The 18,706-nt window shown below is 39.8% G+C and overlaps 1 protein-coding gene across 2 annotated transcripts in view; it reads left to right on the top strand.

Annotated features, from left to right (window-relative positions):
* The window catches only part of MYLK (myosin light chain kinase), a 216,717-nt gene that overhangs the window by 57,039 nt on the left and 140,972 nt on the right, over positions 1-18,706 (top strand). For both annotated transcript variants that reach the window (XM_040602878.1, XM_040602877.1), the window contains exon 2: positions 4,750-4,907. In XM_040602878.1, the coding sequence (XP_040458812.1) occupies positions 4,758-4,907 (150 nt within the window). In that variant the 5' untranslated portion in view covers positions 4,750-4,757. The remainder of the gene's footprint in view (positions 1-4,749; positions 4,908-18,706) is intronic.

An 18,706-nucleotide genomic window follows, 5' to 3' on the forward strand; every position in this document is an offset into this window, starting at 1 on the left:
ACATTAAAATGGGCTGTTTAGGTGTGGAGTTGCACTATCAATTAGCCAAGTAAAGGTTTTCCAGCTGGCAGCTCCATTTTCCTCTCACTTGCACGACTTTGCTTTCTCATACGCACACTCATGCCCTCTCTGCAACTACATTTTTCTTCTGCCTTGGAGGAAGGACTCAGTAAAAGGAAATTAGTATAATTAAATGGTTATATAGGAAGCTGATGGTAAGTATTTACTTATACAAAATAAGTGAAGGAGAAAAAACTAAGTGGTGGATTTCTTAGTGTTTGCTTTTTTGGGGTTTATTTTTGTGAGCAGAGTATTGAGTGACAGAGATTTGTTCCCAGTAGAAAATGCTTGAAACACACTAGTCTGCTTTGGTATTAGAAAGATTAGAGGGCACACTGTGAGAATTTGTAAGGGTTTATGTGCTTTTTAGAAAGGATTAAGAATAAAAAAAAAAAAAATCCAGATTAGAAATGCTGTCTAACCACATCGCTACCATACAAGCCAACATTCGCGTGGTGGTTTTCTTTTATGTTTAATACCACAATGTTTGTATTGCAACTTCAGTTACAGTTGGTTTTGTTTAAAGACCATAGTCTAGGTGTGCACTGCATGCAGAATGAAATGTTATGAGTTCACATAGCATCCTTGAAATCTTATTCAGCAGCAAGCCTGAAATACCTAAGAAAAAGATTTTAGGGAAAAGCTCATTCTAGAAAGTTACCTAAATTAAAGGGGGAAAAAAAAAAATCAGATACGTTCCATACCTTTTAAATGTCTGCTTACTTCCTGTCTATCAAATTTTAAGCTTGAACAACATTTGTTCTCTGGAATGTTATTTCTTTAAAAATATTTGGACATGGTAGTTCCATGGTAATGCCAGACTGCACAAGATGGAATTATTTATTTGTTTGGGAACATAATTGTTAAATATCCTCTAAGCTGAAAAAAAAGTACTTCCTAATTATTTACTAGAAGCATCTTCACCATACACAGCTAATTAAAGTCAGACTTCTGTATGTGGATGATTAGAGGCTTGTGTTGCTAGAAAGTTGCTTGTGCTGATCTAAGCTAATATTCACTTGTAAATTTAATCCCATTTAGACACTTTATTTAGAAAAACCTAAATCTATGCAAGATGTGTTTATGGCAAAGACTAGCTATTACTTTATTTTGTGCTTTACAGTCTCACTATATTAAGCATCAATTTGTTGGCAGTTTTTGGCATCTTACCAATATGCAATAGAAATTTAACCTGACCAGTAAGAGTGGCTTAGTTGTTCAGGATTTTTTTCATTTTTTCCCATTCCCTACACACACACACACACACACACACACACCCCACACCATTTCTCTATTTTTTTTTTTTCCCCTCCATTTTGTTTTGTGCAGAGCTTGATCAAATAACTAGAAAAATCAGTGCAAAGCTGGTGTTGACCTTTAGCTCAGTCTTCATCAGAGTGTCTTTCCTAGGCCCAGGACTTTTCATCCAGTGAAATCCGGATATATCCGAGCCCAGTGATGCTTGGAGGATGAGTGTATGTTGAATGCAGTGTATTTTCCAGGCATGTGCCGATGGCTCTGTTTCAGGTAGTTGGTGAGTTTGATCTTGTAGCTCCAGTGTGGAGGTTTCTGTGTGTAAGCAGGTGTCATGCCTAAGAAGTTCCTTAAAGTCACCCTACGTAAGCAGTGCATTGTACCTAAGGACTGACACTTGATCATTTTGTCCCTACAAAATAATCCTGTGAGCACCTGCAGTGCATATAGTTTTCTCATGCTTGTTTCAGCCGTTATAATGGCATTGACCAAAATGGAGTTCCATTTGCATGGGTAAATATCAAGTTTGAATTGCATTCTGAATGTTACTACTCTTACAATACTATTTTTAAAATAAAATTTAGGGGTTATGTGTGCTTTTGATGATGTTTTGGTTTTGTAAACTCTCTGCAAAGTTGATACAGATGTGTGTGGAAGGATAGGTTTTGTTACTGGCTTATTATGGAATCAAATGTCATTACAGTGTCTTCAGACTGGAGAGGACTTCCATAACATCTGTATTATGCCTGGCACGTTATTGTCACTACTGGTGGTCTGAAAATTTTATTGCAGGCTTGTATTGGCAGACTGATTTGTTAGTGAAGGGTTTCACAGCTAGAGAGAGATTGCAGATTTTGGCATTTATAGGCTCTGGAAAGGTGCTGCTTAGCAGAGGGGAACATCATGTGGGAAGAAAAATTGAGGATTGAGAAGTTAGTTGAGCATGTCAAGAAGTGAAGATCATCTGTGGAAAAGAGAATTTCAAGGACGCACTTAGAGAAAGAGAAAAAAAGAAAATTAGAAATAAAACTTAAAATGGGGTTTTGGCCAGTTCAGAAGAGATAAGTGGATACAAAATTAGCAATGTTGTATACTAAAAGTGACAAAATATCACAGTTGATATTTACAGTAATTTGGGATTTGAAAGCTGTTTTATCTTAATCTGTAAAAAAAAATATATATTTTTAAAATGTGCTAGTAAATATGGACTCAATGTGCTCAGTATGCATCAGTTTAGAGCTGTATAATTGATTGAAAGTCTGCTGGAATAAACTGCAGTTTCAGCTGAGTGAACTGAGTTTGGAGTCTTGTCCTTAATGAAAGAACAATTAATTGAAAGAAAAATTCTCTCACTTTTTTAGGCAAACGGTTGTTCATCACAGTAACTAGCTGTGAGAGACTCAATCTTTGTTAGGGTGCCAAGTATATTTGTTAGAAAAGTACCAAGTCTTTGATTTCATCTTTTGTCTCTGGAATACAATCAGTTTCTTCCTTATTTGAACTATATTATGATTTCATACAGTTCTTTGATAAGGTGCAGAGATAATTTTGGGTTTGTTTTGTCTGTTTGTGTTTTAAAGAGTTGCTTATACTGGAAAGGGAGACATGCTGTGCTCTGAGGTGACTGGGTGCCAATACAGATATTCACTGCAAGCTTAACTCCTGTGCAAAGGAAGGCAGAATTTCTCAGTTTTGCATCATAGTTAAGGAAACATTTCTATTCCATTTATGTGTTTGGTCTTAGCAATGCAATTGTTAGAACTGCTATGATATTTTCTTGGGGTTTTTTGCATGTTGATATACAGAAATGCCAACAGGACACACCATTCCAGAGAAATCCAAAGTCCACATCATCTTGAAGAAGGAGATTCCAAGATTTTTTTTAAAAAAACAACTGTGTGCATACATAATTCAGCTGGTATCGTGGAAGGATTTGCTTTCTAAACTATAGTTCCTGACAAGTGCATACTGTGAAGGAGGAAGCTCTGTGGCTCCTACATCTTAGAACAAAACACCCTCCAGAGGTGCCTCAGTTGACTGTGAGGGAGCCAAAACTTCCAGTTCAGATTGAACGTCTAACTTTTAGACTAATAACTTCCACGAGAGGGTCTACCCTCTTAAACTGTTTTTGATCAGCATAGAGAAGGTGTTTCTGTATGTTTATAGAGCATGTCAGGTATGCTACGTGGAAAACTGTGGCACACATGTGATGTTGGAATGTAAGTCCTATTTGGAAATAAGTGAGTGTTGTGTTCCCCTGCTCCTCAAACAACTCCAGCCTGTTCTAAGAAAAGTATCCTTCATACAATTAGGAATAATGTGTCCCTAGTTTAATTGATTTCTCTTTTGTTCAAATTGAAGTTTCACTGTTTACTTAACTATTATTTATTGTAACATTCATCAGAATCAGATGAATAAATACAACATAATATATATTATGGATTGGTGTGTATAGCAGAGGATTATGACTGGAAGCCCAGTGTTCTTCACTGGTTCACCATGACCTGTTGGTGGGTCAATCCATTTCTCAGGTGTTTTTTCCTTGTTAAACTTGTCTATTAAATAGGCATTTTACAGCGGGGCTTCTAATTTACATAGATTATTTAAGGAGTTAGCACTAGGGTCAGCTACTACAGCTACTACTATTTTTTTCTCCAGAAAACCTGAAATTTTACTTTTCAAAAATAGAATGATTTTTGCTTTCTTGGGAAGTATGAAATGTGTAGCAGAAGAGTCACCTGTGAAGCAGATATCTGTAATGAGATCTCCAAAATGCCATTTTAGTAGCATTATGAAATTTGTTCTCCATGCTATTTTACCAGCATATTTGCTGTAGAAAGATTTGCAGTAGAGACTTGGAATTTCTGCAAAAGCATTTGTTATGTACTAGCAGTACTTTGGATGGAGTTATCCAGATATTTCTTAAGATCTTGAAAGCATGGTATGAAAAATCAGATTTTCCACATTCCCACTTGCAACTTAAATCCAGTGCAAACAGAGTTCTCTTTATTTCTTAAGTACTTGTTTAATGCTGGCTCTGCTTTTGAGACTTATTGATTTTGGTGTATTCCAGGCCAGGAAAATCAAAGTCACGCTGTGAAAATATCCTCCTGAAATAAGTTATTACCTTTTAATGCAGTTGTAAAGGATGACTTTTTGGTTAAGGCTCTGGTCTGGGACATGAGAGTTCAAACTGAGTTCAGCTCAAGGCTGTGACCCTGACAGCAACTGCAGGCACACCAGGCAACCTTCCCATGTCTCAGTTCCCCACCCAGACAATAGCACTTGTCACCTTAGGCTGAAAACTCTTAACTATGTATATGAATATAGCATACATACAGAATGATCTGCTCCTGATCTGATTCTTAGCTGTTACCATATTGTAAGTAATTAATCATCATAACTTCTATATTACCACTTGTTTCTCTTTTACAGCGCACATCATGGGGGACGTGAAACTGGTGACATCTACTCGAGTTGCCAAAACCTCCCTGACACTCAGCCCCCCTGTCCCTGTTGAAGCACCAGCATTTACTCTTCCGCCTCGAAATATCAGAGTGCAGCTGGGAACCACAGCAAGATTTGAGGGGAAGGTAAGAAACAGAAATACGGAGGACTTCTCCATGTGGTTTTGCCCTTTCCTGAAGCTACCTTAAAAATGGTGGTTGCCTCTGTAATACAGGACCTTCACTCAAGAATACACCAGTGTTTACTCTCCTGAGGCAGTGTGACCATTATGGGTCTGTTTCCGAGTAGAGTGTTGCAAAACCCGAGTATGTGCTTAGTATAACCTAGTTGAGCGTGCCAGGCGCTGAGCTTTAATATCAGTGGAAGACTGCTTCAAGAGCTGTCTATAATCAGAGAGTAATTCTCCTACTGCATATTCATTGCCCTGCATCCCACATCTGCCTGTTTGTGAAGCTTTGTGAGTAACACAAATCTGACCCTGCTACAGCATGTTCTTCCTAGTAGTCAAGCTAGGAATCTCTAAGGAGAGTTGTGACATTTTTGTATCTCCACCACCTGCTATACTTGTTAATCTGAAAGCAAAAGGAGCGTTTTCAGAGGAAAGATTGATTTGTTCAAGGAAATGTGTTAACCCAAAGGGTTTGAAAGGGTGTGTAGCGGAGTGTGGATCTCAGGTTATCCTCTTCCCTTCCTGCTTGGGACATTGAATTGTGCTTACTGGCATCCACACATCTTTCATGCTTCAATCCTGTTACGATCTCTTTTTGGTTCTAGCAAGCTTCCTTTCTCTTCTCTTAATGCAGATCTTTTTTCCTGGAGCTGCCAGTTTTCCTTCTCAGCTCTTTCAGCTTCCTTCTGTCTATGTCATGCTCTGATTGCGTGCTGACAGCTCTATCATCAAACTGATCCCATTTTTAATCTTTGCAGTGGCAGGACTCGTCTGACAGAGGCAGGAAACTGCAACTTTCCTGTAACAAAAGCAAGGGCTAGAAGGAATTTGGGAAATTCTTAACTTAAACGGAGGGCCAGTAAAGGGCATTTGATATTTATCTTATATTTTATGCAAGCCCAGGCCAGGAACTGGGATTTTTTTCAACAGGAACTGGGCAGGAAAACAATTTTTTTGAGTATATAATATTGTAAGTGCAAAACCAAAACTCAGAAGTAGTTCTTGGATTTGTCTTTCTGAAGAAAAGTTGCCATTTTTCATAAAACAAGAAAATTTCAATGAAACTGTTTAAACCAAAGAACAGTTTTATATCAAACAGTTCAAAAGATTTGTAAAAAAATTAGCTTGCTTTTATTGTAATTTTAAGGCACCAGTCAAAAACTCTCTCTCTCTGTTAAATTTTTCAGGGATACCTGTTCTCTTTTTGCAGTTGCTTTGAAGACTGGAATGGTAAAGTTTGAGGTTTTGGGGTTTTTTTAGTAGCTTGGAAAAAATACACAAATTCAATATGAATTAAATTGACAGGCTTAAGTTTCTTGAAGGAACAATGTTTTGATTGAAGTCCTGGATTGAATTTACTTGATGAAAATCCAAATTCCTGTTCTGCCCATTTGGTATATGAGCATGGCTGAAACCTTTAATTTTTCAGTCTTAAAATGGAGATGATAATGTACTACTTGCATGCATGTCGTGTCATATAGCTGAAATAAACCTTTAATGCTCAAAGTGCTTTCCTAAGTGCCAAGCATTAAGAGCACAGCTTCGCTGAAATACATGAGATCTGCAATTACTTTGTGGCAAGTAGCCTGCCTTAACGGTTTGGCAAACCAGGATGATGCAATTACAGCCACTGTCTGTCACCTGAGCCTCTTGCTATGCATGGAACATTGCCTGGTTTTTTGTTCAGTTCAGCTTGCTGCCCTGGAGGAGCTTTGTTTTACCTCTCAGCCAACACAGGTGAGACTAACATGTAACACAGCTGAAGACATAAACCAGCCAATCTTTATCATTATGAATTAGTTCCAATTTTCCTGGAATCCACCCTATCTGAAGGCAGAGGTACAAACTTGCAATTTGATCTCAGTCAAGAGGGTTCATGTAATTAAAGGCATCCCACAAATTTCCAAGACTGTAGGAAGGAGAATGTTAAGGGAATGTTTCCTATCTTACTCTTGTTTTTTTCCTTCAAGACCTCTGCTCCCTGGTGTCTGTAGAAGCACTATACAAAAATGGAGTCTTCGCCCCACGTTTATGTCACCACTTTCCCATTTCTGGCCAATGGCATGCTTCTCCACAAGGCAAAATTTTTTTTACATGAACTGGTCAGTGGGAAGTCAGAAAGGCTTTGAAGAATTGAAGCCTGGCGACTGGTCTTGCAGCACAAATATACTTTAAATACTTGAAGCTTGAATATTACAAAGCAAAGAGAAGGAAGGTGGGGATGGGCTGTACAAATTTACCTGCTCTCTTATCTCATCGAAGTTCCTGTAGTAGCCCTTCTAGTAAGGGGAAGAATTTGGTATACTTTACATTTCTAGCTTAAGCTTTTTGCTTGTTGAGTCACTTGTGGCTCAGTCAATTTTTTCCCCGCAGCTTTCCAAAAGTAAAGATGCCCCATGAATTCCAAACCCTGCTAAGGGAACACGGGGCAGATGTCAACATTTCTGAAGTTATTCACCCTCTGCCAAAGCACACACGTGGCTGGAGCAGCAGAACTGTAGCAGTAAAGTCCAGTGAGGCCAACAAACAAAAGCAACACAAAGTCAGTGTCTTCTTTTAAGTGCTCTGGCACAGGGACAGGTGGAAGATCAATAGAAGTTGGCCAGGTTCAGCTGTCTCCCATGGGAAACATTTGAACAAATCTTTTTAGGCTGGGTTGCTAAAGATCCTCAACAGTGTGTTTGTATTGGTGAAAGGGAGCTAGAAATGTGACAAGGGAGACATGGGCTTAAATTGTAGGCACACCAACTTGTAAAATAAAATGTTCCTAGAAGAACTTTTCAGTCTTTTTTTTCAGTAGCAAGTTCTGAATCCTGCGCCATTTGTCCTGTCCCAGCTGCAATTTTCATGCAGTATTTCCTCAGACATTTCTGTAGCTGGCCTCCAAACTGCAGTCTTTCTTTGTCAGCCACAGGAGAGAAGGACAAGCCCTGCAGGTGAGAAAATCTCTGCCAAAGCTTTTTTTGAGCCAAGATGACCCTAAGGAAAAGGAATGAAGAAAAGCAGCTGGAGAAAGCATGGTTGTTCTCAAAAGTAAGGAGCAAGGGGACACGAAGTGTTCGCCATTAGTTTGTCATCTACTGAGAGAATTTTCTCACCTGTCAGGCAAGTCTCCTAGAGACAGATTCCTGCCTGGTCCCAGCTCTCTTTAAACTGAGCATCTTTTCCTCAGTGTTAAGTGTCCCTCCATCATGTAATACCTTTATGGCGCTTGCATGTAGTGAGCCTACTTGGGTCTGTTTTACTCAGGTCCTCATGCTCCCTCTCCTCTTACCAGACTGTTTCAGTGATTAATAAGAAGCAAACCAAGCAGGGATTTTCCCCTCTCCCTGCCCTTCTGACAGTTTAATATATTGCTGAGGGCTGGGCATAAAGATAAGAATTAAATAAAAGCATGTTTAGCAGTTAGGCATTTCTCATGTTGAAGGAGGCTGCTCATGGCTTGGACAGGCATCCTGTCTGCTGGGTAAAAGCTGGCTAGACAGCAGAGCTCAAAAAGTAGTGGTGAATGGAGTTACATCCAGTTGGCAGCTGGTCACAGGTTGTGTTCCCCAGGGCTCAGTGTTGGGGCCAGCTCTGTTTAATATCTTTATCGATGATCTGGACAAGGGGACTGAATGCAGTCTCAGTCAGTTTGCAGATGACACCAAGCTGGGGGGTGTTGATGTGCAGAGGGCAGGAGGCTCTGCAGAGGGTTTGGGACAGACTGGACTGATGGGCCAAGGCCAGTTGTATGAGGTTCAACAAGGCTTGGTGACAGGCTCCACACTTGGGTCACAGCAACTCCACGCAGTGCTACAGGCCTGGGGGAAGAGTGGCTGGGAAGCTGCCCCCCTCTCCTTTACCTGGGGGTGTTAGTCAACAGCTGACTGAACATGAGCCAGCAGTGTGCCCAGGTGGCCAAGAAGGCCAACAGCATCCTGGCTTGTATCTGAAACAGTGTGGCCAGCAGAACTGGTGAAGTGATCATCCCCCTGTACCTGGTAGTGGTGGGGCCCCACCTTGAATCCTGGGTTCACTTTTAAGGCCTTCACCATACGAAAGACTTTGAGGGGCTGGTGCATGTCCAGAGAAGGACAATGAAGGTGGTGAAGGCTCTGGAGCACAAGTCTTGTGAGGAGTGGCTGGGGAACTGAGGGTGTTTAGCCTGGAGAAGAGGAGTCTCAGGGGGGAACTTATCACTCTCTACAACTACCTGAAGGAAGGTTGTAGCAAGATGGGTGTCAGTCTCTTCTCCCAAGTAACAAGCAACAGGACAAGAGGAAATGGCCTCAAGCTGAGGCAGGGGAGGTTTAGGTTGGATATTAGGAAAATTTTTTCACTGAAAGGGTGGTCAGACATTGGAACAGGCTGCCCAGGGAGGTGGTTGGATCATCATCCCTGGAGGCATTTAAAAGACATGTAAGTGTGGCACTTAGGGACGTGGTTTAGTGGTGGACTTGGCAGTCCTGGATTAATGGTTGGACTTCATCGTAAGGGTCTTATTCAACCTAAATAGTTCTATGAATTTTTACTTTTGGGGGTGGAACAAGCTACATTATGATAATTTGACATAAGAATAATGGAGCACAGCATGTTCTCCTTACTGTTTTATGAAAAAACAATTAGGTTTTAATTATACTGACTATTAAACAACAGAACACAGAGGCTCAATTTTATAATGTAATAGAGTTGGAGAGATGGTGTTTGGGGCTGTTGTTTAACTGGTAGGTTCAAATTTCTATTTTGCTTGTGCTTCTAGTCTAGAAACATGGGCAGGGTGAGGGAGAATGCAACACTACTGTTTGAAAGGATACTGTCACTGGAGAGCTGCAGCAGCCTGTAGAGCTTGTGTCATCTGGGTCTGTCATCAGCTGGTTAGTACAATGTTGCTTGTTCTGTCACTTTAATGTTCCAGAGGTTCAGAAGAACGGTGGACCTGTTCAGAAAGACCATCTTAATAAAAACAACTTATTAAGATTTAGTAATAGAAGTAGCTACTCAACATACTTAAGTTCTTCTGTGCTGAAAAATAGGCTACAGATGTTATGATGGGTTTTTCCTGATACTCTGCTTCATCACATAGTATAAATATGAAACTAGACTCAGGCTAAAGAAAAGCAAAAAGTTTTAAAAATGGCTAGACAGGAGATTTTCTTCAAAGAGTTGCTCTGAAGTGGAATTTATCTTATCAGAAAGGACAAATATTTTGAGAATCCAAGACAGGATATAAATCTGATATTGTGATGATCCTGTACTCTCATTAAGCGAACAAGGAAGAAAGGGCCTCAGAGTCAAATTTGTCACTTTTCTTTCCAGCGGGTGTAAGATAAATTGTGTGAAATTTCAATTGAGGATCAAGGGGAGTGCAGAAATTGAGAAATAGCCCATAAATGTAGGAAATTGGAGGTAGACAGGAACTGGAGTTGCCATTAACAGGAATCCTTTTTTTTTTTTTTTTTTTTTTGCTCCTCCGACTACCACCCTACTTTTCTTACTAAAATTGCAGCAAGTTTATTTATATCTGACTGCAGTTCTCAGTTTTCCAATGTGACCTCAGCATAAAAAATTAGCTCATCATCTTTCAAGTGTATGAGCACGATTTTTGGCCTGGAGCACTGGCTGAAGTGTGGAACCACTTAGTAAGGCAAAGGCAAGATTACTTTCCCTAGATGTTCCCCAAAAGTCTGCTGCATGGGCATCTCAGTTGTTCATCCATCAATTGCTGAGGTGATTTTTAGGGAAACATTCCCAGATTATTATGAAATTGTGTTGTGGGTTCCCAGCTTGTTAGGAATTGAATGATGTACTGTTCTTCAATTGCACATCATGTGTGAGGCGAACAGCTCAGGGTAGTAATCTCCTGCCTTGTGCCAAGACATTGTAGCTTGTCCATCAGAACCTTTGAGATACTCTTGGAAAAGAGCAGGCCAAAATGTTACAAGCTTTTGTTTTAAGCTGTTTCTTTTTCAGTTTTATTAATTACTGGAATCTTTCAGTGCTTTGCAACATTAAATGGTGATTATGTATCTTTATTTTTCTAATTCATCTGAACATCACTGCATTTTATAATGCTCAATGGCATACTAGTGAAAAAGATTCCTTTCTTTGTAGCAAATATCATGGGGGTTTCTGTGGCAAGTGTCATATGAGAGGACAGGGAAATCCTTTTCAGCTGTAGCACCTGAATAAGCATCTGTAAATTATCAGGTAAGAAGGTATTTTGATGCTGCTGATAACGTTTGAACAATTAATAATCCAAGCACTGTATCCTATCAAATTATTTCAGACTTTGGGTGGTCCTATATTTCACTTTCTGAAACTGTGCGGGATACTTTAATTATGATGCAGAGCACATTGCTGTGCTGTCCTACAAGTACAAGATCATTAGCCATATATCTAGTTTAAAATTTAATTTGTTTCAGTCTCTCACTCTCTGAAACTTAGCTGCACTGTTCTATAGTCAAGGTTCAAAACACCACAGTAGACCAATATGCATGCAAACACTGTCATTTTCCATATAGTCAAAGGAAATAAAGCTCTTAAGAATTCCTGTGAATTTCACTACTTTTTGTAAATCTCATGAGCGTGGCAAATATGTATTAATATGAGTGGTGGGCAGAAGCCTCTAGAAAGATTTTTTCACTGGAATTTGCAAATATGTAAAAATTTCCTTTTCTTCTGATGGGCAGAGGGTGGCCACAGATTTCCACAACTTCACATGTTTTTGTGCCTATCTGATCTCTTAGTATCCTGTTTACTGGTTTTTCAGAGACTATGGGCTCAGCGACTTAAGTCTGAAGACTGTGTTATGTCTCAAACTGCGTTCTTTTTGAGAAGACCTCCTCCCTATTTAGAAATTTGACTTCTTAGTATTAGACAACTTTATGCAGCTCTAAGTTCCCACTGTAACTGTTTAGAGGGGAAGATATGTCTCCATTGTAGAATCTAACAGTTATTTAGATGTTGTCCTGACTCCACTCCTCATCCACCTATACTCATAGCTTAAGCGTTGCTCTCAGCCTGAACTGGTCCATCCTAGTGTTAAGGCTCAGGTTCAGCTTTTGCTTGGGTTTGTGAGCCTTGCCACGTGTGTATTAAGATGGCAAGCTAATCCTCTGGTTCTCTTCCTGTGTTTAGAAGCACTGAAGAGTTCTTTCACAAGTGTCTGGGGACATATTAGAAAGCAGATGCACTTTCTGTGGCAGGAAAAAATACTGGGACCCTGTAGTCCTGATGATGTGTGTAGTGAATAGAGCAGCAGGATGGACTGACCCCAACAGGGCTCTGCACTGTGACTGCCTGCATAAGGAGTCGGTGAATGCTGGCACTCTCATCCAGGTTTCCCTAGTCCATGTTAGCTTCTGTAAAAATCAAAACTTACGTAGATTTTGTTTACGTAAATTTTGATTGCGGCAAGCAGTTAACCTGCTTTGGCTGCACACATGTATAATTTTTGAGGGTAATATTGATGGTCATGAATTTCATGAGCCTGAAGAATACTTGTGCTACAGCTCTGCTTGAGAGGAACAGCCAAATGTCATGCTAAGGACCACAAACTGATTGCCTAGGGGACAGGAAAGAATTTTTCTCCTTGGATAAAGCATTGCACGGTTGGCAACAGTGCAGTACGGGGTTGTTTTTCTGCTTCATGTGAACCATCATATATGGTCCATTGCCAGAACCAAGATATCAAACTACTAAATCTAGTCTGGTATTCTAATACCAGGGAGCTAGATTTCATGTATTGATGTGTAGTTCATATTTTAAGTAGGCGTTGAGGTTCTTAGTTCAGTTTGTTACCCACTGAGTAGTTACTGTTCTGCTCTTCCCCTTCCATCCCCCTCCAAGTAAGGGAGCTTGATGGCAAGCCAGGTCAGTGTCAAATCCTGTCCGTTTTTAATGTGCTTTCCAGTTGTCCTTCTACCACCCTGCTGTTGCAACACCCTATCTATATATCTGTTTGAATCAGTTTAGCCCAATGATGTGCATCAATCTGCCAACTTCTGAGATGCTTTTACTGCCGCTGGTTGCACAGGTACTCTTTGAAATATTGTGCCTGAGAAAATAACCTGGGATCAGGCAATGTGAAACCAGAGGCAATTAGAAGATTGACAGTGATTCTGCCATCTGTTCTGAGATGGAAGGGAGACCCATTTACGTGGTGTGTTAAGAGATAGTGTAGGGAAGCATTTGAGGGAAACACTCCCATGGCATGTGTAAATCCTTTCAACTACTTGCTAATGGAAAAACTGAGATCTAACCAATTTGGTTTACTGTTGCTGCTGCTGCAGCTTTGCATGGCAAAACCTTTGTTATCTTCCCTTTGCTTTGGACTTGAAGCAACAAGTGTGTGCTCCATTTCCAAGCCTCAGTCAGCAGGCACTCCAGAAGTATGGCTTAATTACACTGTATGTCTGGGTTAGAGATGGCAGGATCTAAGATGAGAGAAGCCCATATAATGGCAGAGGGTGATGACGTGGCACAAAATCTTTTGCTGTTGGCATGAGATGGTTTTGTTACTGGATGTACTGGGCAGCTAGCTGCAAAAAGCTGCCAGTGGTTTTGGATCTGCACTTTCTGGAGGGTTGCCTGTTTTGAGCCATATGAGGAAGAAACTCAGGAAAGATCCACGTTTGCATTGGAGACAGTTGTCTGATGAAAGTGGATGCTGTGAGAGGACTTGGGCTGATCTGTAAAACTATCATGCACTGTGATACTCTGAGAAACCTGATATGAAATACTGAGGCGTGTTTTGGTGAGCAAAGAATTGAAAAAGTTATCAGTTTGACTGGAGATTTTATTTAATCTTTCTTTCCATGTATACCAGTAAGCATTCTTGGGAAAAAATGTGGTGCATTCAGAAGTTACTGAAACATTTTGTGTCAGACAGACATTGGGGTATAGAAAGCTGAAATATAAAAGGGAAATAAGCACAAGTTAGGTGGCTGTGAACAACTTATTGCATGTCTTTTTTATGTTTGCATCTTCTACTGCTTTTTTCTTCCTTGGTGTAATTGACCTCCTGTTATATTCACTTACCACAGTGCTGTGGTTTTATCCATTTACATGTTCTCATGAGAAATGCATACATTATTTTATTTGGTGTTATTTTATTGCATAACTCTGCATTGTCTTATAAAACAGTGACTCAAAAGAGTTTCAGCTTTAGACAAGGGCAAAGTGGGAGTGGCTGCTCTGCTGGGAAGTGGTTAAGGTGGGATTCCGACAAAAATGCTTTCCTACACAGTGACACCTACACCCAGAATTATTCAGAGACACTTCCTTTCAGCAACTGACACAAGCACTCATGTGTTGACACCAATTTTCCCTGCCTTGTGTATATGTCCTTTAGAAAAAACAGCAGGGGTGCAAGTTGCTGCTCAAGGAATTTCTAGCTTTTAGACAGGAGTGGTGGTCTGAGTTCCAATTCTGCCTCTGTCTCTTTAACTCATAAATTCACTTCATACCTGTCTCCCTGTCACCTATGGCTGTCATAGCTATACTCAGGACTCTCAGGCAGAAGCATTTAAGCATTCCTTGTGTAGACTGTGTGCAGGGGGTGTGATGGTTCTCAAAAGTGCTGGACTTCGTACATTGTCCCATGCAACTGATCTGTGCGTGCACTGAGGCAACAGCCAAGATTTCTGGATGCTTGGCAGCAGAGTTTGGTCAGACCCTTTGCAGAGCTGCTGCCATCAGCCAGACATTCAGAAATCCTAGACAATGCTGAATATTCTCAGATTCCACCCAGACAAAATTTCTAAGCAGGAAAGAGGCCATGACTGGGGAAGACTGGACATACAGTATGTCTGTTCTCAGTTGCTGTTACTCGGGGTTGACTTTTTTTGTACAACTGAGACTGTTTTAAGTAACGCCCCCTACCCCCAAACTGTGGAAGAAATGTGCTATTTGCCACTATCACACTTATTTATCCTGCTTTCTTTCTGTCTCCTTTCCCACCTTAATTACTTATCTAGAACCAGTTGGAGACAGTTCTCTGCTGCTGTGCAATGGCAGAAAGACTGGTTCCCTATTCTTGGTTGTTTTGGTACTAATACTATAATTAAAGGAATACAAAAGCCAATTTTTAAAATAATAATGGTAATAATAATAATGTTTTTTAGAGCACTTCAACTAATGTACTTATGGAGCTAAAGAGAATCTCCTCTTATTTTGTGTAGTATCTACTCAAGCCAGAATTGTTTTAGCTGAAGCCAGACCATGCATTTGTGCTGCTTTGTGTCAGCTAAAGAAGGCAAGTGTGTTTGTTTAAGGATTTATCTATAGGGATGTGTCTAAGGCTGAATTTGAAGAAAATTTACTTAATTGGTGGGAATTTCTGGACTTGCTATTTTTCTATAGTCCTTAGAGATGAGATAAAAATTTCTTAAATTATTTATTGACAAATAAAAAAATGTTCATATTGTGGTGTAAAGGAGTTTCTGTCTTTCACAATAGTAACGATGGAACAAATACCATGACTAATCATAAAGTCCGCTATTTAGGGATGATAAGATAAAAATGTCTGAGAGAGCAGAAGAAAATCTAGCTGTTTCCCAAGATAAAACTAGCTAATCAGCATATCCTAAATAGCTGAACGAAGGTATGTTCAGAGACTGAGTCTGTGTAAGTCAGGGCAGAAGCGGTCAGTATAATTCTTATTTTTCTTGTCCCATGACGGTTAATCATGAATCTCTTAGATTTCAACAGTCTTGTTAGATTCTTCAGTTCTGCTTTTAATTTGAAAAGTATCATCATCTTTTCCAGGCTAGTCTCCCTTACTCCTCTGGGCCAGTGCATAAGTCTTTGTTGTGGTCAATTCCACTGGCAGTAAAACTTGTCATGTAGCATTGTGCTTTCTTATTTAAATAAGCGTTCTTAGTTGTACATGAAACGTGACTGCAACTTCTCATTATGAAGTCTTAAATTTGCTTTTTGGAAGACTTGTGCATTTGTCTCCTTTCACAGTCATAATAGATTTAAAGGTTAAAGAAGATGTAGTAACTGCAATAGTGTGAGCAGTTAACTTTCTTTTCATTGTGCTGCAATAGCTTATAGTGGTGTGAGAGGGTTGAAATGAGAAAAGGGCGTTTCCTTTGTTGGTTTTTGGTTGTGTGTTTTTTTTTTTTTTTCTTACAGAAATATGCCCCTAGCTGGAATAACTTCATATTTCCTTTCTTTAGCTGACCCAAAATGTAGGATGGAATACTTATCAGACATGTATTTGGGTAACTAATAATATATTTGCCATCTCTTACCATTATTGAGGCTTAATCTTCATGCCAGCACCCTGCCTTCATCTGGCTGATGAAACCACAAAGGTCAGGGAGGGGTTCAGTGCCATATGTAACTATGAGAGCACGTAAAATAGCAAAGTATGCATTTGACTGTCTATAAATTTGTACCTGAGAGTTTGACCTAAATTACACCAAATGGCACAAAATCACAATTTTTGGTATAATTCTGCTTTTGCCCTGTAGGAAAAGAAAGTAGTCATTAATAGACAGCAAGCATGATGCATTCAGAATCTTTGCAGAGGACCACATGTGGAGAAGGTTTATAATCAAAACATCATTACGCATTGTGGTTTTTGCTCAGTCCACACTTACTCTAGCACCTAGACACTAAAGCTAAAAATTTCTGCTTTTCACATGTTACTTGGCTTTGTTCACTCATGGATACAGCATGAAGTTTGGAAACCTACTGGGCAAAACCAGACAATATACTTTTTTTTTCACATGTAACATCTGGACTCCCTAGCATCTAAGTGCATGTTGAAGTGAAAATAACATTGCTGTGAATCTTGTACAATTCAACCCATTCATGGAGAGAAACCAGTCTGTCTGACGGGGAGCAGCAAGGGCTGGCTGCTCCCCAAAGGAAAGTGAGCCATGCATGAGCTGTGCCGTCACCAATGGGCCACAGTCCCAAGGCTCCAAACACAGCAGGCAGTGCTGTGTGCTCTAACAAGGTCTACTGATGGCCCCAGACATGGCAAGCCATGAACCAGGTTTCGGATCCAACCAGAGCACACAGGCAGGAGCAAAAGTAGGTAAGGCCAGATTGTCCTTCCATAGGTTTTTAGTTCGGTTTTTAGTGTTCAGTCTGTAAGACATTGTGGCCATGTTGCTGGAAGTTACTGAATCTCTAGCAGGTGCCTGAAGCGGCACGTTTCTGTGCCTCAGCTGCCAGAGGTCATTGTTTAGTGTCTGGTGACAAACATGCCTTCATCATGATTTTTAAGCCAAAAGTCATCCCAGTTCATAGTTCAGTGAATGCACATCTGTGCTCTTCCCTTATGTGGAGGAATTAACCTTTGGAAGAGGAGAGACATTGATATGTTGGGGTAGTGCTTGATGAGGGAGACACTGCTACTCCTATTGCTGTCAGAGGTTATGTGTCAAAGCGCTCTGCACCTGGAGCCAGAAAAGCAAGGCATTCCCCTGACTGCCCCTGAGACGACTTGTCCAGTATAAGGGCCTTGAATTGTCTGCCTAAATATGTTGAATTTATTCTTCTAGACAACTTCACAGCCAGGTTATTGGTTGGGAATTAATTCATGTCTGTTGGCTTAGAAGTTAGCAACCTGACCTCTGGGCTAGCCTTCCCACATTAACAATATGTTGTAGTGGGATTCTAGAGATGATCTGATCTCTTATGCCTTTCTTCCTCAGAGGAGTTTTAGAATATACACCACTCTGCATGAAAGAGTGAAAGCCTGGAAATGTTCCATTCAAAAAAATATAAAATAAAAATCTTTCTCTAGGCTTTCTGATGATGAAGATAGCTTTATTCTCTGTGAATCAGTGCATTGCTGTAAACCTGCAGACAGAACAAAGCAATCCTTGTCGGCTAAAACCTGGTACAAATTCCAAGTCAGCTTTGCATGTTTTCATTGCTTATATAGAGACCTTTGTATGTAATTCACGTGCAGAATAAGGTGAAATGGAAAAATAAATTATTTTATCATTCTGAATTTTCCTTGCTTTTCTGCACCTTTTCAAAATACTATATGTTACTCCATGGAATATACTGTTTAGTATAAATACAACAGCTGAGCTTACTAAAATACTAATTAAAAATCATACTCTATGCAAATGTGTACAAGAACTTATCATTTAAAGACGACAACAATCTGCACATATAGCCCAAAGAAAATGGAGAAGCAAAGACTGACAAATTAAATAATTCTGTTCATGGTTACTTAACTTTTGGTGATAAAATATTGAGCTTATTTCATCCGGCTCTGTGCTCTCATGACTTATGTTGAATCAGAATGGTAATTATCCTTTAGCTGGGTAGTACTCAAATTGTAGCAGTGTGGCTTGAGAGGTTGCTGTTCTTTTCATGTGTCTTGCAATATACAAGTCTATAGTTATGGTGTGTGTATTATTTAATAGTTTTTGCAAAGCTTAGTATATTAGTGTAGCTCACACTGTTTTGTAAAAGCTCTGTAAAAGCACCCCCATGCACACCGAAGTAGCTGGTATCTCCTATCTGAAATCTAACTCATTCATATCACATTCCCATACTCGGCAGGCAAACAATGAATAAAGAATTTTTCTTTTCTGTGAACACCCTGAAATGAGAGTTCAATATACTTAAGTTTGATTCTTTTGTCTATATAAATTCTGGTGGTTCTTTATTAAAGAATAACTCAGCAGTCCATCTCTACAGGGAGGCAAATATAAATATTTCAAAACTAAGTTCTGTTAAAAGCCAGAGCACTGGAAGAAAAATTATGATAAAATCTTGGAAACACAAATTAAATAA

Source organism: Falco naumanni, chromosome 8, assembly GCF_017639655.2.
Source record: "Falco naumanni isolate bFalNau1 chromosome 8, bFalNau1.pat, whole genome shotgun sequence".
In the NCBI taxonomy this organism is placed as follows: Eukaryota; Metazoa; Chordata; class Aves; order Falconiformes; family Falconidae; genus Falco; species Falco naumanni.